At 47.1% G+C, this 23,037-nt stretch overlaps 1 protein-coding gene across 1 annotated transcript in view; it reads left to right on the forward strand.

Annotated features, from left to right (window-relative positions):
• The first annotated feature begins 492 nt into the window (after positions 1-492).
• The window catches only part of ONECUT1 (one cut homeobox 1), a 32,731-nt gene continuing 10,186 nt past the window's right edge, over positions 493-23,037 (forward strand). The window contains exon 1 of the mRNA NM_001191161.3: positions 493-1,867. Coding sequence (NP_001178090.1) covers positions 763-1,867 — 1,105 coding nt within the window. The 5' untranslated portion in view covers positions 493-762. The remainder of the gene's footprint in view (positions 1,868-23,037) is intronic.

The raw sequence follows: 23,037 nt of genomic DNA on the forward strand, positions 1-23,037 counted from the left end.
GCATCGTGCGCCACTCGGGATGCGAGCCCAGCAAGTGCGGCCGGGGGCTAGGAGAAGAGCCCACCCAAGCCAGGGAGCCAAGGGGGACGCAAGTTTCCCGGCGCGGGTTAGCAACCCTAGGTCGCGCTCTACGTTAGACACTCGCACGCGCCCGCCGCTTCCCCGCCACCCGGCGCTGCTGGTAAGGCGTGGAGGCCCCCCACCTTCATTTGTACGGGGACGTCACCGACCGAGAGCGCGGGGACGAGGGGGCGGGGCCGATTGGCGCGCCTGCGCGCTGCGCCCGGCTAGCGGGAGGGTGGGCCGCGGCGGCGGCGGCGGCGGAACAGCGGCCACAGAGTCTGCAACAGTAACCGAGCCATGGCTGGAGCTGGCCAGCGGCACGGACAGGCAGCAGCCGCGGAAGGCGCGCGGGCTGCGTCAGGGGAGCCGGGGGCCTCACAATTCTAAGAAGGAGAGGGGCGACAGGGGGCCAGGGGCGGGAGGGCTGGGGGAACCGCGCTCGCCCAACGGCGCGAATCCTTTTTGGAAATTAATATTAAAAAAAAAAAAAGAGAGAGAGAGAGAGAGGACGCAGAGGGGAAGGTGGGGGCAAGAGGGAAGGCGAGACACACTGAGAGGGAGACAGAGCCCCACAGTGAGAGGAAGGAAGGAAGGCAACAGTCGCCAGCAGCCGATGTGAAAACCGGACTGCGTGCGCCCTTCGCCGCCTCTGCCCGGCCTCATCGATGTTGTGTCCGCCGCCCGCTCGCCCAGATCACGATGAACGCGCAGCTGACCATGGAGGCAATCGGGGAACTGCACGGGGTGAGCCATGAGCCGGTGCCGGCCCCTGCCGACTTGCTGGGCGGCAGCCCCCACGCGCGAAGCTCGGTGGCGCACCGCGGCAGCCACCTGCCCCCGGCGCACCCGCGCTCCATGGGCATGGCGTCCTTGCTGGACGGCGGCGGCGGGAGCGGCGATTACCACCACCACCACCGGGCCCCCGAGCACAGCCTGGCCGGCCCCCTGCACCCCACCATGACCATGGCCTGCGAGACTCCCCCAGGTATGAGCATGCCCACCACCTACACCACCTTAACCCCTCTGCAGCCGCTGCCGCCCATCTCCACCGTCTCGGACAAGTTCCCCCACCATCACCATCACCACCACCACCACCACCACCCGCACCACCACCAGCGCCTGGCAGGCAACGTGAGCGGTAGCTTCACGCTCATGCGGGACGAGCGCGGGCTGGCCTCGATGAATAACCTCTATACCCCCTACCACAAGGACGTGGCCGGCATGGGCCAGAGCCTCTCGCCCCTTTCCGGCTCCGGTCTGGGCGGCATCCACAACTCCCAGCAAGGGCTCCCACACTATGCCCACCCGGGTGCCGCCATGCCCACCGACAAAATGCTCACCCCCAACGGCTTCGAAGCCCACCACCCGGCCATGCTCGGTCGTCACGGGGAGCAGCACCTCACGCCCACTTCGGCAGGCATGGTTCCCATCAATGGCCTTCCTCCACACCACCCCCACGCCCACCTGAACGCCCAGGGCCACGGGCAACTCCTGGGCACGGCCCGGGAGCCCAACCCTTCGGTAACCGGTGCGCAGGTCAGCAATGGAAGTAATTCAGGGCAGATGGAAGAGATCAATACCAAAGAGGTGGCGCAGCGTATCACCACCGAGCTCAAGCGCTACAGCATCCCACAGGCCATCTTCGCGCAGAGGGTGCTCTGCCGTTCCCAAGGGACCCTCTCGGACCTGCTACGCAACCCCAAACCCTGGAGCAAACTCAAGTCCGGCCGGGAGACCTTCAGGAGAATGTGGAAGTGGCTGCAGGAGCCGGAATTCCAGCGTATGTCTGCGCTCCGCTTAGCAGGTGAGCCGCCAATTTGTTGGGCGCGAGAGCAGATAAGGTATTGGGGAAGCTAAAGGGACCCAAGGAGGCAGGGAAGGATAGCCTTCTGTGCACGCTTCATCCCGTCCTTCTTTCACCTAGAGGGGGGTTCCTAGGCCTGGAAGAGCCAGAGCGTGGCTCTCGGGAGCAGGCAGCCTCTTCCAGGACTTAGTGCATTGGTCTGTGGAAGGTTCCGGGAGCTGAGCGGCGCGGCCTGGGTGATCGCGGGGGCGCATTTGTGCTGGGAGACAGCGCAGGAAGCTCGCACAACCATAGGAGGAGAGAAATCCCCACACCTGGATGGATACGATTTGTGCGTCGCTTCTGGGTTTCGCACTCGGGTTTGGGGAAAGAGAGGCGAAGCATACGTGAAACTGCGCGCAGATGCTGCCAACCAGTATCCCTGGCACATACCTGGGCGCTGCGCTGGAGCGTGCAGGAGCTGCCTGCCAATGTTTATCTGAACTCGCTGCGTTGACTCCCCCCTCCGGCGCTCACTCTAGTGGCACGGAGAAGGGCAGGGGTCTGAGGAGTGGGGAGCGCACTCTGGGAGTTTCAGCAAAAGGTTATGGAACCGCGGCGGTGGGTGTGTGGCGCAGATGCTTCCTAAGATTTAGCACGCACTTTGCGCGGGTGACCGACTGTTGAGACGGAGGCAGACCGTGCCAAGGTCCAGGTGAGGGCGGCCAAGGAACAAGGGAGCTTCTAGCTGAGCCCAGAGACCGCTGTCGTTGCCGATTCGCTTAGTACTTCTCATTTTGTTTTATTCTTCCGCATGAATTTTCGTCTGAATCCCCATGCAGGGGGTGGGAGTGTGAGAGGAAAAAAAAACAAGTCTTCGAGAAGAGGTCTCCTGGCCCCAAACCCCGAGGCACTAGTGTTTCTGAGTTGGGCGGGAAGGTCTCGGTGATACTGCATACACACAGCGCCCAGGTCCCCCAGCCTCTCTAGGCCAAGGATACCGGGAAGGCTCTGGCCGGCCGACTGGCGGAGGGAACAAGTGACGCCAGCCTGAATCACACGGGGGACTTCAAGCAGATTCAGCCACCCCCTAGGGCGAAGGACAAGCGGAGAGGTAGAGCCAAGGGGAGCCGAGGGTGGACTCGGTTTGATGAGACCGGGGCTGAGTTGATTGACTCTTGGGTACATGCTGCCGCTCCCCACCCCATCTTAGCCTGGCGCCCTCGCCTGAGTCCTGGCGAAGAAAAAGGTAAAAGCCGGAATGAGGGTTTGTTAATTAACTGATCGTTCTCCATTAATTTGTCCCTGGAGTACGAGAGACAGTCAATCCGCTCAGAGCCGGGGGCACTGAGCCGTTTCACAGTCTAAAATCAAAGCCAGAGGCCAGGGCCCCCTCCCCCACATCGTGCGGGCCAATGAGAAGCTAGAGGGGAGCAGGTGCCGGTGTCCCCGCGAGCCTGCGACTGGAGCCGGAGAGGACTCAAAGCACTCCTGGCGTGTGAGCTCTTGTGGCCTGGCTAAAGCGCCTCGCCGCCTGAGCCTCTGCCCCCGCCAGGTTTTCCAGCCCAACCCCGCGCTCGTAGGCTCCAAGCAAAGTCCCCAGGAGGACTCGTGCAGCCTTCGCCCAGAAGTTTGGAGAGGCTGGGGTAAGGGGACGGGAGGGGCAAAAAAAAAAGGTTGACCGGGTACCCTCTGGGGCTCCCGCAATTCCATTCTGTAGTTGTGTGTGCAGCCACCAGATCGCCCCCCTATCTTATGGGTTGACCGAGACCCCAGGACAGTTGAAGTCCTAGAAGGAACGGCCGAAAAGGCTATTCCTCTCCCTGACTGCTTCGCCTCTATGGGCGCCCAAGTAGTGCCTTTTCACACGCGCGCACGCCAGGCCACCCTCGAGTCGGGCTTCAGGACCTTTTACCCAGGCAGTGTACACACAAGCCTCAGTTAGTGGGGTTAGGAGAATTCAAGGAGGGGGTGCAGCTGGAAAGCAAGTCCCCTCAGGAAAACTCGCTCCACACCCCCTACCTCGTGAAGGCGCTTCTTCAGGACTTCAAGGACTCTCTTTCCCCAGGGCCTCCTATCTCCCCCTCGAAAGACTGACTGAGAAGTTAGGTTCAGAGACGACCCTGGAGCCCTGGCAACCCGCCCTGGCGCTCTGTCCTGCAGGAGCGTCCTCTGACCTCCTTGCGTGGGCAGGCCTGGGGAGGTGCGGGCGGCGTACCCACCAGGGCTCTCGGGGACCCGAGTTATCAAAGGGGCCGCTGCCTGGCACCCAGCAGCCAGTAGAGAGTCGTGCTCAGCCCTTGCGCCGGGGCGCGTGGCCTTTTCCTCCGTGAGGTGGGGGTGGTGAAGGCAAGTCGGAGACTTCGGCGGAACAGGCGTTTGGCGCCAAACCCCCAGCGAACTCTGCATCCTAAGACCCGGATGGAGAGTCGTCTCTTCCATTTTCCTTTCTTTAACTTCATTAAAGGGGTGGGGCAGGCTGGGATGAGCGTGCTTGCGGAGCCAGCCGGGATCAATCCCATTATGCAGGAAGAACCAGGACTTGTTTTTAAGACACCAACTAACAGCGAGCCGTCCTGTTAACATTTCTTTTACGGAAAATAAAAGGGGGGGGGGGGCAGATTCCTGGGCCGTTCAAATGATCTCTTGTCGGTTCTGACTGCAGGTGACTTAAAACAGATTGCAGGGCATGTTGGCCCCAGCTATGGGACATCGCCGACCCCCACCCCCCAGCTCCGTCCGATGCACAGAGGAAGGTGCCACTTGCAGTTCTGCTCCCCTTTACATTCATTCAAAGACAACCCCACCCCCACCCCCCGCCACCTCACACTCGTTTCTGCCCCATTCCAGGCAAGGCCCATCGAGGTCGGTTCCTTGGCTGGGTGGCGGGAGAGTCGCTTCTTCGTGCCCTTCCTGGTACCCCAGGTTCCGGGCAGGTGGCAGCCTGTTTGGAGAGAAGCTTTCTCTTCACGAAATTACATCGGCTGGTGGAAGACAAGAGACAGGAGGAAATTTTCACCAAATTAACTACCTTTAAAAAATCAATATATGTTCCCTCAATGTAGTACTTGCTGCTACCCCATTTAAGTGCAGTGCAACTAGGCTCACGTTGCGTCTTCTCCCAGGTGGGGAGAGTGGGCTGGGCTGTGCGGGTGGGTGGTCGCCCGCCTCTGACGTGGTCGCCTATTAAGACGCAAGGAGATTAGTTTCCAATTAAAGATTCCAGAAGACTCTGGCCACATTAGGGGAGCTGCCAGTGCAATAAGTGGCTGCAAGTGCACACCCACCAGCGGGCAAGGCCGGGAGTCTGGTGCCTGACTCCTGCCTTGAGGAACCTGTGAAGGTGGAGGTGAAGAAACCTCCAAACTGCAGCGCCGGGGAGCCACACGGGTTTGCAGCACCCAGGACTGCTCCTATTTCCAGGCTGGCACTTGCCTCAGGGCCACCTGGACAAGGGCAGGGGTGGGGGTGAGGGGGTGGCAGTCTGGCCAGAAGGTGGCCATGAGAAAAGTCTCCCATAGGCCAACCTGGGCCATGTTTGCCATAAGTGGCCTTGCGGTCTGGTTGATTGATAACTGGCCCCCGCACAAGTCCATTTGCTTTTTGTTAATATTTATCCCAGCGGGTGACACTTCAACTGTCCCCTCATTTCCCTGGACCAAGGGAGCCAAGCAGAAGGAGTGCGATGCTGGGCCCGGGGAACCCCACTTCCCGAATCCTCGAAGGCCGGGAGAAAAGCCAGGACTGGGGCTGCGGAATGCAGGAACAGAAGGGTTCCTGGGCCCAAGAGTAGGAGGAGAAGGTGCCAAATGGACTAGTTCCCCCCACGCCCGGGCCGGCGTCTCTGCGCCGCGGGTCTCCGGCAGTGCAGCTGCTCCCAGCCGGCTGTGGCGCGAACAAAGGGCCCGTGGGGCGCGGCGGACCGAATCAGCCTCGCAGCCTGGGGGCGAGGGGGGCTGGCTGCCGGGGAGGAGGGCCTCTTCCGAAGCTTTCTTATAGCCTCCTCCCAGCGTGGCCTGGGGGCAGCCAGTTGTCAGGCAGAGGCAGAGTCCCCTCACCAACTCAGGCCCAGTGGTCACCTTGCTCCCGGGGAGTTGGTTTGGGACCCCGGACACACCAGCCGAACAGGTCTGGCTCTGGAGTCCGATCACCAGACGGCTTTTCGTGCACCTTTCTCCCAGCCCATGTCTGAGTCCTAGAGGCCTTGTGATAATAGTTCTCCCTTGCAGTCCCCACTAGGGAGCACAAACTCCAGGGAGGAGAAGAGGGAATGTATGGAGTTAAGGGTGCATGTGGTGAAGATCACAGCAGATAGTTTGACTAGAGTAGAGGAGACCTGCTGGTCGTTGTGTGGTGACCTGGTGTCGGGGCATTGAGCACGGCCGCCAGAGACAATAAACCCTGCGGCTTGTTCCTAGGGCGGTTGGCTCTCCCACCAGCGGGCGCAGCCCCAAGTCAGAGGGCAATCAGGGTCAATAGAAACCCAATCCTGCCATAGCTGTTTTGTACTTGACACTTGGGACAGTCTGTGCCAACAACAGCAAGGTTGTGTTGTAGCAGCAGAGCGACTCAAATCCCAGGCTGCATCTTTATCTTCAAGCTTCCAGCGCTCAGTGCCAGGTGGGGAGCTAAACTCCTGCCCTTGCTGATGCCCTCGATCTGGACTCACCTTCCCCCGGTAGCTTAGGGGATCGTACTGTGCTCCAGACTGTGCTCCAGTAACTGCGCGCGCCCCCTGCGGGCCGCAGGGCCAGGCACCCAGTAAACCTCCGTGCCTCAATCCAATGCGAAGAGAAGAGGCTTTGTTTTAGAACACTGATGTCCTAGTGATTTTCAACGGATAACTGTTTTGATTGGTAGAGTGTAGTGGAGGGAGGAAAGGATACTTAGTGGATCTGTCTTGGTCCTACCCACTTCCTGGGTATGACCCCACTGGTGAGACAAAATCACCATTCCCCCAAATTATACCCCAACTCTAACCTCTCCAAACAAGATAGCATGTTTGGAATTTATATCCAAATTCTACTTTTGCTGGAATGTTGAGAATATCAGGGTCACAGTAGAGAAGGTGACCCTGGCAGTCTGAAATCGGAGATTGCGGCTCAGGGTGTAGGGAGGGTGGATTAGCGGTCCCTTTGTTTTCTTGTTTCGCCTTCCAGCTAACTGACCAGAGTTGGAAGGCTGCCCTGAGGCTTTGAGCTTGAAGCTCTTTGTTTGCTGTCTGGTGGGGTGTGTGAAGGAACGCTTGGAGGCCTGGCAGCCTTGAAGCCCCAGTGTGGCGTCAGGACCCTGGACAGGGCCCAGTCAGTCCTGTCTTCTGGGTTTCTCTTGCCCTTGAAAAGTGGCTAAGATGGCTTTGAAGAGTTGTGGTGAGGAAACAAAAATTAACAGCTAATATTTCAAAGTTTATGAGAAGTCATGAGGCCCTGACAGTAGTATCCACGAGCACAATCAAGTAATAATGGAAAAGATCAAACCTATCCTCGTCAATCAGGTGGTTGATCTTTTCTTCCCTCCCCAGCAGCTTTCTGCGTGCATCTGAGTGCACATGCACACCTGCTTATACAATCGGAATTTGAGTCCCTATGGGTGTGACAGGGGTTGGATCATTAAGCTAAAACGTTCAATTCAGTCCCTTTGATCCGTGCTGGGGAAAATCTATAGTCATCTCTAATCTATGAGGTCTTTAAGGAGGTTGTTACATGAGCTGTTTTGATGTCATCATTTCCACATTCATGGCAAATTCAGCTAATCAAACAGATGCTGCTACCCAAAGTTCTCAGAAGAAAGAGTTCTTGCAGAGTATATCGGTAAAATTTATTCTTTATTTCCTTTTAAGAAAGAAAATCCTCAAGTCTAGTGAAAGTGGGTAATTAAAAAGGAGGTTCTCATGTGTCTTGCTCCTCAAAATACATAGTTAGAAGCCTTTCCCTTCAAGTAACAGTGCTCAGTGCTCTTTGTAAACTTCATATATTGGAATAGTTGAACACCAGTTTAATATTTTAAGTCAGCCAAGGAGCTTAGATGGACAGGATGAGAAATTTCTAATTTCATTTCAGCCCCCATAAAAACAGAAGTTTCCACACTCTTGGCAAATTTGAATGGTCCCCAATCTAAGATACCAACAGAAGGAGGGTCTTATTGAAGTCATAATAGTTAAAGTATAGATTTCCTATAACTTGGGATAAAGGATTCAACAAGTATTAATTAAATACCGTTTTCATTTTGTTTGTATTTAAATAAGATGGCTAAGCACCTTTGAGAGAAGTCATTTCCTGAAAAGTGTCAGCCTTATAGAGTTTAGTAAAAAGGAAAAACCTGATTTCTAATGTGAATTAATTTAATGCATAATCATACATTCCTGTCTTCTATCAATAGATTTGCATAGATTTTTATTTTAACACAAGTATGCTAATATGAATGAAGCTTAATTTTATTCTGAAATTGTAGAATTGGCTTAGATGACCAGGACAATCTGATTATTTTGATACAATCGTATAAATTTGTTTTACCACAGGGTCTGGCTGTAGAAACATCCACATTGTATTCCTCCCCAAAGATGTAACATGATCATAAAGGTGAAACAAATTAACTTCCAGAAATTTTCCTCTCCTTTAGGTGAGATAGTTTGATAACAGCTGAACAGAACAAGACCCTGAAGTTCAACCCACAGATTTGTCTTAGCAAGTGATAAGGAAGTCAGTTGATAAGGAAGGAGCTTCTGTCCATTGTGTACCTATTATTGGTCAGGAACTCTACGGGGCACATATGTGTTGTGCTTAGTTGCTCAGTTGTGTCCGACTCTTTGTGACCCCCATGGACTATAGCCCGCCAGGCTCTTCTGTCCATGGGGATTCTCCAGGCAAGAATACTGGAGGGGGTTGCCATGGGGATCTCCAGGGGATCTTCCCAGCCCAGGGATCAAACCCAGTTCTCCTGCATTATAGACAGATTCTTTACCGTCTGAGCCACCATTTAATTCTCCCTGTACCAGTGCTCCCAAATCTTGCTATACTTTGAACTTATTTAGGGATCTTTTTAAAAATTATTCCTGGCTAAAATCTCAGATATTCTGGGCATTAGTAGTATTAAGGCATGACCTGGGCACTGTGATTTTTAAGAGCTCCGATGTGATTTTAATGTGCGGCAAAGTTTAGAAGCCACTAGTTTATGGGGTAGTTACCATTATTTTCCGGCTTCTCTGTTCAATGAGGTTGAATTACTTAACTGTGGTAACAGAGCTGGAAATCACTTGAGACCCTGTGCTCAACTTTCTCAGCTCAAAGCCCAGAACCCCCTTACCCTTCACCCTGTGCCTCAGTTACGGGCTCAAGTTCACCAGGTCAGTGGACCAAGAATGTGGAAATGTCTGATCCCCTGTCATAAACACCAACCTGGAAAGTCTCTGCATAATAAAGGTCTTGAAAGTAGAGAATGTGTGTCTTCCCTCTGGGATGCTCAAAGAGAAATACTTGTGGAAACTTCTTTCTTTTTTTTATTAAGACTTATAAGAGAGATCTTTTATTGCTCCTTTGAAGAAAGAGGGAATGTGAGGCAGTAACAGAGCTAGCCATGGAACTCAAGTCTCCCATCCATTTGTTCACTTAAACAATTATTGATGGGCAAGACCCATCTCATTAGATGTGTTCTGTGGGTAGGACTGGTCCACTGGGACCCAGCCTGGAGGAGGGCCCAAAGGCCCAAACCTCCCATACTTTCTGGCATTGGTGTTCTAATCCGCACTTGCACAACAATTATTTTTCTTGGCTTCACATCAGTTCCTGTCTTGCTATTCCAAAGCTTGCCTGTTACTCATGTTTTAGGACTCTGCACTAAAAAATAATAAATTGACTTAAACTCTGTATATATGTTGGCAGTCGTCCAGAGGGTAACTTACAGTTTCCCTCAACCACTGCAAGCTTCCAGTTATCCGTGTGTTTCTTATCTCCCTTTGCATTCGCCAGAGTCCTCAGAATCGACAGTTTCTGAAATCGCTACTTTTGTTTTTGCATCTGGTGATGACCTCATAGTCCCAAAGAGAGGTTATCAAAGGAACATAATAAACTCTGTTCTTTTCACTTTCTTTCCTGTTGTCTTCTAAAACAGATCAATGGGGAAATTAAATAAATAAATGAGCGAAACGCGCCACCTAGTGACTCCTGTGCTCACTGCAGGTGAAGTGCGTGAGAGGAGTGGCTAGCGCGATTCAAGTATTGATGGAGTCACAAAAATCGTTCATTAAGGCAATTTAATCTTTGCTATTAAATGTCCTTTCAATTCATTTGGGGTAATTAAGATGCAGTTAAAGTGATTAAATTCTAATTACTTATGCTAGACAAAGACATATTTGTCACACTAATGCGGTTAACTAAGGACTCAGAAAGAAAGTTAACATTTACTTCAAATGATGCAACTGGAAAAATCAGTTCCTCTTTTCATCATTAATCCAGTGAGCTGGGTGATTATGTAATGGCACTACAAGCTCATTAAACAGGGGAAGTGCTGATTAAAATGATTGCTGGGAGGAAAACCTGATCCAGGAGTACCAAAGTACCCTTTGGTCAGCATTCTTAGCAAAATTACTTGAAGGCCTCTCCCTTCAAGCCTCCCCCCCCCCACCCCACCTCCAAAGTAATAAGCAGCTCCTGAGTTTTATCCTGACATTAAAAGAGGGATGCTTCTTGGAAAGCTTTTATTGCCAGCCTGCAGACACTGTTAAACCAAAAGATATTTTCAAATGGTAAATGGATTCTTGGGGTAGAGAAGATCAAGGCAGGGGAGGTGGGGGAGGGGGGATCTCTGAAGTAAACAACTCCAGAATGAAAATTTCCACTTCAGGTTTTCGAAGCCACTACACAAACACCTTTCCTACCAAGTAGTCCTTCTCCCTCCCCAGTTGCTTTTGACTACCTCTTATGTGAGGACAGATTCCTTTACACACACCATGCTTGTTATGCACACTCTGAAGAGCGTAACAGCTGCATAACAGCTTCAGCTGCAAATTAATCTCTTTTCAGTTTTTCTACATTCGCATGTAAAGGCATCTAAGATTATACACCATCAGCTTACTGGGACTACATTGTATGGATATGTGTAATATCCATAAATAGGTCCTAGCCTCCTACAACAGCTTAATTCTGAGTACTCAGAAGAGGAGGATGAATTGAAATTTCACAGCATTTGAAGTTTGGGGCTTCCCTGGTGGCTCAGATGATAAACAATCTGCCTACAATTCAGGAGACCTGGGTTCTATCCTTGGGTCAGGAAGATTGCCTGGAGAAGGGAATGGCTACCCACTCCAGTATTCTTGCCTGGAGACTTCCATCAACAGAGGATCCTGGTGGACTACAGTCCATGAGGTCATGAAGAGTCAGACATGACTGAGCAACTAACACTTTTTCACTCTTTTTCACTTCCTCACAAAATGGCTTCTTAAGCCCAAACCTATATTTTGCCTGGGGGGATGATCCAAGGATGAGAGTGACAAGTCAAAAAATTGGAGATTAATTTCCCTGGGAGATTGGTGTCTTTATGCTATGCTAAGTCACTTCAATCATGTCTGACTCTGTGCGACCCCATAGATGGCAGCCCATCAGGCTCCCCCATCCCTGGGATTCTCCAGGCAAGAACACTGGAGTGGGTTGCCATTTCCTTCTCCAAAGCATGAAAGTGAAAAGTGAAAGTGAAGCCTCTCAGTCGTGTCTGACTCTTTGCGACCCCATGGACTGCAGCCTACCAGGCTCCTCTATCCATGGGATTTTCCAGGCAAGAGTACTGGAGTGGGGTGCCATTGCCTTCTCCGATTGGTGTCTTTAAAAACTGTTAAATTTGTCTATTGAAAACCATTATTATGGAGATTGCATCTTTCCTCTATTTATCCCATTGAAATTCAGTATTATTTCTGTTTAGTTCACAAGGAAAGGACCTGAAGATATCAAATTCATCAGTCACTTACATCAAAAAACTACCTTTAAAAGTAAATTGGCAGTTATTTAAGTATTTACAGTCATTTTTAATTTAATAGATTTCTACACCATTTTAAATTACTAAACCAAACACATTTAAAAACCAAAAAAAAAATAGGCCTAAATTAAGAATTGAGAGCCCCAGAGACAGGTTCTTATACTAATTAGCTCTGAGAGCTTGTCAAGTCATTTAACCTTTCTGGGCCTCAGTCTCCTTAAATATAGAATGAAGTATTTGGCCTTAGGGTCCTTCAAGATCCATGTTCTATGATTCATTGACTTCTGTGATGACTGTGTCTCTTATCTCAATTTAGTGCTGTGTCCCAAAGTCAGGATTCAACAAGGTGTAAGTCCCTGGCACTCATCTCTTGGGCAGAGTCTCAGATCAGGCCCTTCTATTAGATGGCCAAGAGGAAACACCTGTCCAGTCAGGACACTGCATTCTGGTGCAAAAATGCTGCCACTTAAGGATACAATTCCTGGGTCCTAACAATACAAGTGGTTGGTGAGGATACAGATCACCAGGAATTCATGCCCTGCTGGTGGGGATGTAAACTGGCACCGTTGCTTCAAAACATCATTTGGATTATAAACCTGAACCCATGCCTGGATCAAGTCTACTCCTTGGTGTATACCCTAGATAAGCTGACAGATGCTCTTGAAGACGAGTACAAGGATGGTTTGTAACAGCACTGTCTCTAAGAGCAAACAACCAGAAACATCCCAAAAGTCCACTGATGAGGAACACAGGAATAAACTGTGATATATTCATATTAATGCAGGAGTATTTTGTGATGAAAATGAATGAGCCACAGGTATACACCACAGCATAGTTGAGTCTTAGGAACAATGTAAATTAAAAAAAAAAGAAAAAGCTACAAAAGGTCACACCAGAACAATACTGTTTTTACAAGGCTCAAAAGCAAGCAATGCTAAACAACTTACGGTTTAGAGATATATAAGTATGTGGTGAAAACTAATAATAAATTCAAGTTCCTGAGTGGTTACCTCCAATAGGAGAAGGTCAAAGATGGAAGGAGAGGACACCGTTGTAGCTTCCCAAACACCAGTTGTTCTGGTTCTTTCGTCATGTCTGCCTTCACCTGTGTTCATTTTGTTCCTGGGCTTCCTATCTTAAATATATATGATTTGTAAGAGGTAAATATTATGTAATTTTAACTTTTAGGAGGAAAAATATTGTTTCTGTCTGGTTCCCCAACCCAAACAACTTGAACCAAACCAACCCCAGGACATTTGAGTTTTTATTTACACAGTTCTTAGCCCTGTACTAAATGTCAGCCCTCTTAAGAATTAGGTTTGGCCGGTTATGGACAGGGCATAAGATGTGGAAGAGGAAACTTCACTAGGTCTGGGGAGAGTGGTTCTTTCTTTATTCGTTTGAGCACCAGCATAACAACACTGTGCTCAATACTGGGGATGGTGTGCACAGCAGACGTTTTTGGAACTCATAGTCGAGTGGGGAAGAGAGACAAATGGCTGTTTCCTGGTTGCATTTTTGTGCCAAAACAAAAGGTTTGGAATGTGATGAAAGGATAGTTTTGAAGATCTAGGGAAAAAAATTGGACTTGGTCAGAAATAGAGAAAGAGGTTTTCAGGCAGAGGGAACAACAGCATCTGTGCACAGCCTGGCTGCAACCCTTTTGCAGAAGATTTAGCGGATGTGAGTTATTATATAACTGGAAGCTTGTTTCTCCCCCAGCACAACTGAGAGACACAGTACCTTTCTATCAATAACAAAAGTGTTCTCCAAGGCTGTAGTTTTTTGTAGTGGGGAGGGGTGGATGGAGGGTTTCATATTCCTCAAATCAGGTTGGCGGCTGGCAGAGAAGTGGGAAGAAAATACATGCCGATTAAAAAGTTTTTCAGGTGATTCTAATATAACTCCAAGTTGAGCATTAGAACATTGATATTGAGCATTGCTATATATAAAATAAACAAGGATCTAACGTATATAGCACAGGGAACTATATTCAATATCTTCTAATAACCTATAGTGGAAAAGAATCTGAAAAAGAATATATATATATGTGTATGTATGTGTGTGTATATATATATTTAACTGATTCACTTTGGTGTACATTAGAAACTAACACAACATTGTAAATCAACTATAGTTTAAAAAAAGAGTATTGATATTGAGACTTTAAGAGTAAATGACTTTATTTTTGCCCCTTTTATTATTTATTTTACCCTTTTTCTGGAATGACCTATATAATTCTATAGTTATATATATTTTAATGACACATAATATTATTACATAATGTATTATATTAGTATCATTTTATGATATTTTATCTCTTTTGAGATCAAAAGTTCACTCAAAAATTCAATATTCCTATTGGAATGTTGTGTCCATACTTTCCTCTATCTGAAAAACTCTTACTGTTCACTGGGTCCTTACTACTCAGTGTGGTTCTTAGCACAACAGCAGAACTTGTAAGAAATGCAGACTCTCAGGTTCCCCCCCCGGACCTACTGAATCTGAACCTGCATCTTGACAAGATCCCCAGAAGATTCATGTGCACATTCAAGTCACCAAGGGTCACATCACATCATTCAGAAGGTCCATTCTCCTTCATTAGCCCTCATGCTATTGGAGCGCCTCCTATGTGCAAGTTCAGTTCAGTTGCTCAGTCATGTCCGACTCTTTGCAACCCCGTGGATTGCAGCAGTCTTTCCTGTCCATCACCAACTCCCCGGAGGTTGCTCAAACTCACATCCGTTGAGTTGGTGATGCCATCCAGCTATCTCATCATCTGTCGTCCCCTTCTCCCCCTGCCTTCAATCTTTCCCAGCATCAGGGTCTTTTCCTATGTGCAAGATGCTGGGCTAAGCGCTGGGGCCCAAAAGTCATATCCTGTAGGAGCTCACAGGAGGATGAGTATGGGTAAAGAATTACTTACAGTGTCCCTGATGATTGCTGGGATAGGTAGGAATACAGTTATGTGGGAGCAGGGAGGACACTGGAAAGAAGACTGGAAAGGGAGTACATAGTGGTATGTCTGTCCAGTCCAAGGGACTGGACTTTGTGACAGCAGGAGCTGAAGGAAGTTGTGGCCTCTATTGGCGTGAAGTTGTCAGGCTTGTGCTTTTGAAAGTCATCCCAGTGTGAACCAATAGGAGAAGCAGCAGCAGCAAGGGACTAACTAGGAGGGGTGGCAATAGATGATGAGGGTCAGATTGTATGCCACTGTCAGCAGAGGTAGAGAAAATATGTGTTTCTTTTCAGGTTTTTTTTCCATTATAGGTTACTATAAGACATTGACTATAGATCCCCATGTTATACAGCATGTCTTTACTGTTTATCTATTTTATATATAGTATTGTGTATCTATTAACCCCAAACTCCTAATTCCCCCCCCCATACTGTTATTCCCTTTGGTAACCATAAATTTGTTTGCCATGTCTGTGAGTCGATTTCTGTTTTGTAAACAAGTTCATTGGTATCATTTTTTTTAGATTCTACATATAAGCAATATTATATATTTGTCTTTCTCTGACTTATTTCACTTACTATGATATCTCTAGGTCCATCCAAATGGCATTATCTCCTTCTTTATGGCTGAGTAATGTTCCATTGTATATATGTACTACATGTTTTTAGACACTTAGGCAGCTTCTGTGTCTTAGCTCTTGTGAATAGTACTGCAGTGAACATAGGGGTGCATGTATCTTTTCAAAACAGAGTTTCCTCTGCATATATGCCTAGGAGTGGGACTGCAGGATTACATGGTAACTGTATTTTTAGTTTTTTAAGGAACTCCCATACTGTTCTCTATAGTGGCTGCACCCACCTTCCAACCGACGGTATAGGAGGATTCCTTTTCCTGCACACCCTCTCCAGCAATAGTATTTATAGGCTTCTTAATGATCATCTAATGCTTTTAAAACATAACTTCTTTGTACAAGTATTACTACTAGTCAAGAAAAAAGGTGACAAGAATCACCCATAAGCATAGGTAATCCTCATTTTTGTGAATATCCTTCCAATCTTTTCTCAATGGGATGATCCATACATACTATGTTACAATTTTTTAAATTAAAATCCCTTGTTACCAAATTTATGATAGAACATTTGAAAATACATGGAAGAATAATGGGTTGCAAAGAGTTGGACACGACTGAGCAACTGAACTGAACTGAACTGAGCACTTACTCATTTAGCAGATTTGTATAGCTAGGATGTTTGCAAGACGGCAAAGAGTCAAAGCCCTCCCCCTACTCCTGGAGCAGTTTGGGTCAGAAAACATTCTGCACATTGTGTTTTACAGCTATGCTATAATTTAACCAACCCCCTATTTGTGGATACTTAGGTGGTTCCATAAATTGATTGGGCAAACATAAATTTTATGACTAATATTTTAGAAGTATCATAATTTATACAACCTCTCCAACAACCTTTCCTGTCATTGGACATTTCAGTGATTTCAGGTTTTTTATTTTATTTTGTGTGTGCTATTAGAAATCAATGACATAACAGTCAGCAATATTATATATAATATTTTGTGAATATTTTCCTTTTTCAAAAATAAGTTTTCTCTAATAGCTTTGAAAAATATGAAACACTATAAACAATACAACAGAATCAAGTCATCCATAATTCTGTAACCCAGAAATGATACCCGTCTATGTCTTGGTTTGTTTTCTTCTAGGTTTTAAAAGTACATAAATTAAATACACTTTTAACTTTAATTTTTCACAAAATTAAGCTCATAAAGAGTTAACAATAGAACTTATCTCAGTGTAAATATTAATCAAAAGCATGATTTAAGATTTTATTTGAAAATTTCCAATTTTTCAAATGATACAAAAATAGAATAGTGCAAAGAGCATATACCATTTACCCACCAGTTGACTAATTGTTAACATTTTATCCCATTTGTGTTATCATTTGTGCACCTATGCTCTCTCTCTGCCAATTTCTCTCAGTCTGTCTTTCTCTCACTCTCTTATATGCACAGAAATGTTTTCATGAGCCATTTCAGAGTATATTACATACATCATGGCCCCTCACTCCTATGTACTTAGGAATGTATTTCCAAGAGTACAGATCTTTCCTCTGTAGCCACAGTTCACTTTTTTGTCCATTGATAAGATTATGCAAATATCCTACTACTTATCAAAATTCCCCCCAGATTTAGCAACTGTTGATTCTTGCCTGACCTACTCTTCATCGCTACGGCTTCAAAATGATTTTCCATCTCTGGTTTCCTGCCTTGTTTGACAGTCAGCTCTCGGCTTTCTTCTGTGAGCAAGAGCCCCTTCTCTCTCATCTACTTACCCATTTGTTATTGGTGTGGATTCACACATTCCTTCTTTCCCAGTGGCTTCTAATTCAGTTCTGTACATACCTGTTTTGGTACTCTCAAGCTTTCTCAGATTTGACAGTGCTGCTGCTGCTGCTAAGTCACTTCAGTCGTGTCCGACTCTGTGCGACCCCATAGACGGCAGCCCACCAGGCCCCATCGTCCCTGGGATTCTCCAGGCAAGAACACTAGAGTGAGAACCCCTTTAATTTGGCTCATGTGTTCTTGTGACATGCTTCTGTCTTTTCCTTCTCCTTCTCGTCCTCCTTCTCCCTATCTTTTTTTTTTTTTTTCCCCCTTTAAACTTTATGGCATTCCTTATAAGATGTTCCAAGTCCTGGAGTCTACCTCTTCTTTGGTGAGCCATGGTTTATTGTGGTGAGGAATGGTGTTAGAGACCAAGAAGGCCTGGGTACTAAGTGTGCTCATGGCTACCAGGGTGATTTTGTTTTCCAGCCCTCACAGAAAAATCCAGGGAAAAAAATGTATGGATATTTATGCACACACACCACACAAACATACATATGCACTCATACATAAATAATATACATGTGCACCTGAACTCAAATGGCACAGTGGTAAAGAATCCACCTGCTAGTACAGGAGATGCAAGAGTCGTGGGTTCGATCCCTGGGTCAGGAAGATCCCTTGGATGAGGAAATGGCAACCAACTCCAGTATTCTTGCCTGGGAAATCCCATGGTCAGAGGAGCCTGGCAGGCTACAGTCCTTGGGTCGCACAGAGTCGGACACAACTGAGTGAGCATGAACGCATACACATAAACATGCTTACATACATATTTTTAAAATCATGAATTTGCACAAGTACCTCCCCATCTAACTGTAACATATCCCCATAGGATTTTTTCTTGCCTACCCACATTCCATAATTGTATGTCCCTTCCTCTACAGTGAGAACCCTATTACCCAATAATTTATCCACCACACCAACCCACATGCACAGTTACTCATTTGCTCAATTCTGTAATACATCCGAAATCATTTCAAACTTGCTTCACCCATACCCATAAAATAAATAAACCCGCTAAAATTTTTTTCTGTAGTATTCATTTGCAGTTCTTCTCCCATACATATGCCCCAACATCACTGGGAACTTGTTAGAAATCCTACTGGGAAAGAGCTCAGTAATCTGAGTTCTTACAAGCTCTCCAAGTGATTCTAAAACATGTTAAAGTCTGAGAAGCCCTGCCTGAAATATGTGGAACAGGTTTATAATATGTTTATGTGTATGTACCTTTGTACCAACATGTTATTGTGTGCAATAATACTTTAAAAATACCCTAAATGTAAAAAACATAAAACAGGTCCAGTGAAAATTCATCAGGGTCCTTTTGTCAGCGTGGGTGTGGAAGTGTGATATAAAAGAAGATAAGCCCCCAGTTCTTTGTTTCTGCTCCTTTGCCAGCCTGGTGTATAATCAGGAGGAAGAGGAAGGGATGGGTGTGAAGTACCCTCATTTTCCAGAGGGGGTGCTCTTCAGCTCCACAGTTGCCACCCTGCTGCCCTTCAGCATTAGGAAGTTCTATCAGTTAATGACAGAATCTCCTCCAACTTTATTCCAAATTCCCTGGGAAACCTGGGAAGATGTATGTTTGTGAATCAGTTCTCTCAGAGAATCTAATTCAGTAGGGTTAGGATAGGGTTCTGGAATGTGCACTTTGAACAAGCCTCCCCTTCATGCTCCCAGGTGATGTTGATATATTTGACCCACACCTTACAGTTTCTGCTCTGGACTCTAGACCCTGGTCACTCAGAGGACCATCCTGGACCAGTGACTGAGTAGTGAGCAACTGGGAACGTGTTAAATGTGCAGAATCTCAGACTCTGCCCTGACCAGCCAGATCAGAATTTTCTTTTTTGTTTGTTTGTTTTGTTTTTAAACAAATATTTATTTATTTACTTGGCTGTGCTGGGTCTTAGTTTCATCACACAGGGGTCGTTTTTTGTTTTTTTTTAAACAGTGAGCATCTCACTTTATTTTTTTTTTCTGATCTCAATTTTATTTTTATTTTTTTTAATTTAATTTAATTTTTTAACTTTACAATAATGTATTGGTTTTGCCATATATCGAAATGAATCTGCCACAGGTATACATGTGTTCCCCATCCTGAACCCTCCTCCCTCCTCCCCCCTCCATACCATCCCTCTGGGTCATCCCAGTACACCAGCCCCAAGCATCCAGTATCCTGCAGAACCTGGACTGGCGACTCGTTTCCTATATGATATTATACATATTTCAATGCCATTCTCCCAAATCACCTTAATAAGATGTCCAAATGACTCAAGTTTATGCACTCAAGTTTGAGAAGCACTGATTTAGAGTAGTGGTTCTCAGCCTTGGCTACGTGTTAGAATCACCTGGGAATTTAAAAGGATTGTGTCTTGGATGGCTCCCCATTTTCTATGGAGCCACATCCAACTTATTTATCCAACAAGGATGCTGAGTATGCCAAATTAATAATCTGAAGTCTACTTGGCCCGAACTCATTGTTTCCTAGTGAGAGAGATGGGTAGGTAAAGTAATTTTCTGGGGAGCTCTGTGGGCACAGGAGACCACAGTTCTCCCTATATGAGACAGGGGATGGAGAAGTCTTGATAGAAAGTGAGATGCTTGAGCTAAGCCTTGAGTTAGGGAAAAGAAAGAGAAGGACATTCTGAGTGAGGAAACAGCTTGAGCAAAGGAATAGAAGTGTGAACATTCATAGTAGATTTAGGACTGACTTCTGAGTAATGTGATTTAGTATGGATGGTGGGTGGGCAGCTGTGGGAAGTGAGGTGGGAACAGTGGTCGGGATCAGAATGTCAAGGTCCTTGAATCTCATGATGAAGCAGCCACCAAGGGCTTTCTCTCAGGCTTTCTGGAGACCCTTGTGAGGCCAATTGTATGATACATCTGTCATTGGAAGAATAGCATTTTCAACTGACTCTGCAGATGACTTTCCAGTAATGAAAACAAGGAAAACCACTAATTTAAAATTAAGAAATGTCTGATGACCAAGTGAAAAGTCAAAATTGTAGGCTATTTTTGAAGGAGTTCCATTTTATAATTTTCAATTGCTGTGAATATTGTGAAGTGTTATATATGGCTATTAATTAAAGAAATGGGATCAATAAGCTAAGACTTACAATTCACAATGGGCCTGCATGAGATAATAATGCATAATAAGCATGTAATTCATCAGGTCTGCCATTTGTTGTGACTGTTTTGCAGAATCAACATCATAACTAGGGCATCGATATCACATATTTCCAATTATCAGGGCCCAAACTATTGAGGAGCTCCACCAGTTACTGTCAGCAGCTGTACATTTCAGTCAATTCTGTTCCATCCCTCCCAGGTTCAGCCAGCCTCTGCCCTCCTTTGGTCACAAAGTCCAACCTCTTGGGCTACAGCTCTGGAGCCTTCTTTAGAGAAGAGAAATTGATGGAAGTATTTTGGAGCACTCCAGGCAGCAGATGGGTGGGAAGGCAGGTCTGTGTCCTGAAAAGCTCAGTTATAGAAGCAAACAGGGTGGAGAGGTGAGGGGGTTGAGCAACTTTTCCAACCTGAGTTTGGTGCAGCAGACCTCTCCTGACTTTAGCTGCTACCCATCTTTCCTTTGCTTTGGATCAGCTCAGGTTTCTTGTGCTTCCTCTCAGAGCCAATATCCACACAGAGACAGCCTCTAGTGTTCTTCTGTGCCCTTACTGAGACTACACTCACTCTGGCCCCTCTCCCAGGCCAGCGTGGGTCTTGCATCCCCTTCATTGCCTGGGCTTCCTCCATCTCAATTTGTATGCAACCCACTTTCTTGGGTGGGCCAATGCAGTCCTTTCCGCCAGACCAGTCTGGCTGATAATAGGCCTACTGCCTGGCTAGCCACCTGCTTCTGCTCCACTCACCATGGCTCTGGGTTCCCTAGGCTCCCCTCACCAGCTGCTCCTTCCCTATTTAACCATCCTGGGGAAAGATTTCATGATGTGTCCCCTGTGTTGCATCTGCTTCTGGGGCACAGTGGAGTTGGAGGTCCCCAGCTTAACCAGCTGTGTGCCCATAGGTAAGTTACCTCACCTCTTTAACAGCGTTTCTTCACTTACAGAAAAAGACATACTATCCATTTCTACCTCCCCTGAGTTTTGTGGGATCACATGGGAAGGTTTAATGGAGGTGTTTTAAGCACTGTAAAGCATGGTACAGGGGTAAGATACAGCAATCATCCTTGACCAGGAACATCTGCTCTTTCCATGTCTGTATTAGGTGTTTCATAAGCATGCCCAGAAGAGCTTCCATAGGTACTTAAGCTACCCACAAAGTCATAGACACCAGCAAAGCTCACCTGTGTCCAGCAGGTTGTACTGGCCCCACCTCCCTCTCCTGGGCATCATCGTTACCAAATAGTCCATGCAGGTGTTCCCTTCCCGTGTAAAGGCTGTCTTTGGCTGTATCAGTTAGAACTCACTGGAGTTGCTTTTCAAATTGTACTTTATACTGTGGGAAGGGTAAATTTGCTGCTTAAGAGCTGTCCCATCCCCAGAACAGCGAGGGGCCTGGCTTATAAAAAATATGCGCCGGACAGTAACATAACACAAAGCAAAGCAGATAACATGATGACCCAGCACTCCTGCAGTCTGAGCTCTAATCCTAAAGTTGTGTGGCCCACCCACTGACTCTCTGATCTCCACAAGGTGGATGCCATCCTGTTAAATGGGCTCAAGAACCTCCCATATTCACCTCCATAGTTCCCCCATTCTTGTCTTTTTGAAGAATGTTTATTGGAATATAGTTGATTTACCATGTGTGTTACCCATTCTTGTCTTACTGAAATTTGTTCTATTTGCATGCTTCCTCCTCGAACATGTATTGTCTTATAGAGTTTACTTTGAAAAGCAGCTTCAGCTGTCAAGAGACAGTGTTTGGGGGCTCAGTAGACATGAACAGCAATGCCACCATCCCTGTTAGTCCAGGAGAGGTTTCCTGGGCAGTGAGAGCAGAGGGCTCACTCTGTATGTGTGCCCAGCTACTTCTTTCTTAAATAGTTTTACTAAGAAATAAGGGCTTCCCAGGTGGCGCTAGTGGTAAAGAACCCACCTGCCAATGCAGGAGACATAAAAGACGTGGGTTCGATCCCTGGGTCAGGAAGATCCCCTGGAGGAGGATATGGAAACCCACTCCAGTATTCTTGCCTGGAGAATCCCATGGACAGAGGAGCCTGGAGGACTGCAGTCCACAGGGCTGCAAAGAATCAGGCACGACTGAAGTGACTGAGCATGCACGCACTAAAAAATAATTTACATGCTCTACAATTTACCCATTTAAAGGGTGTAAGTCAGTGGTTTTTAGTATATTCACAGAGCTGTGCAACCTTCACCACAATTTTAGAACCTTTTTATCTCCTCTCCAAAAAGAAAGCCTGTACCCATTAGCAGACCCTTGCATTCCACACCCCTCACTACCTACTCAGCCACAGGCAACCACCTACTACTTCAGTCCCTATGGATTTGCCTATTCTGGTCCCACTGCTTTTTTATCCCTTTTCCTACCCATGAAGTCTCAAGCCCCCCTGAGCAGGATGTGCAAGGAAATCCCTGCTGACTCCATCAGGAATCTGGGTGGAATTTCAGTGTGTGTTTTTGCCCTCCCCATATACCCTACTGGTCCTGGAGACCCTGGAGCAGGAGAGGAGCAGCTGCCCGGACCCTCCTCCAGCTCCAGGCCAGGCCTTCCCTGAGTGATGTGGGACATGGCAGGCTCACCTGTTCAAGAGCACTTGGCTCTGCAGGTTGCAGTTTTCAGTTCTGTCAGCAGCCTTCAGGCGAAAGACATTGTGTTTCTAACAGGCCCCTGATAAAGTGCACCACACTGTCTTGAGATGACAGTGCATTTTCATGGTGCCCTGGAA

The sequence above is a fragment of the Bos taurus genome, chromosome 10 (genome assembly GCF_002263795.3).
Source record: "Bos taurus isolate L1 Dominette 01449 registration number 42190680 breed Hereford chromosome 10, ARS-UCD2.0, whole genome shotgun sequence".
NCBI lineage: Eukaryota > Metazoa > Chordata > Mammalia > Artiodactyla > Bovidae > Bos > Bos taurus.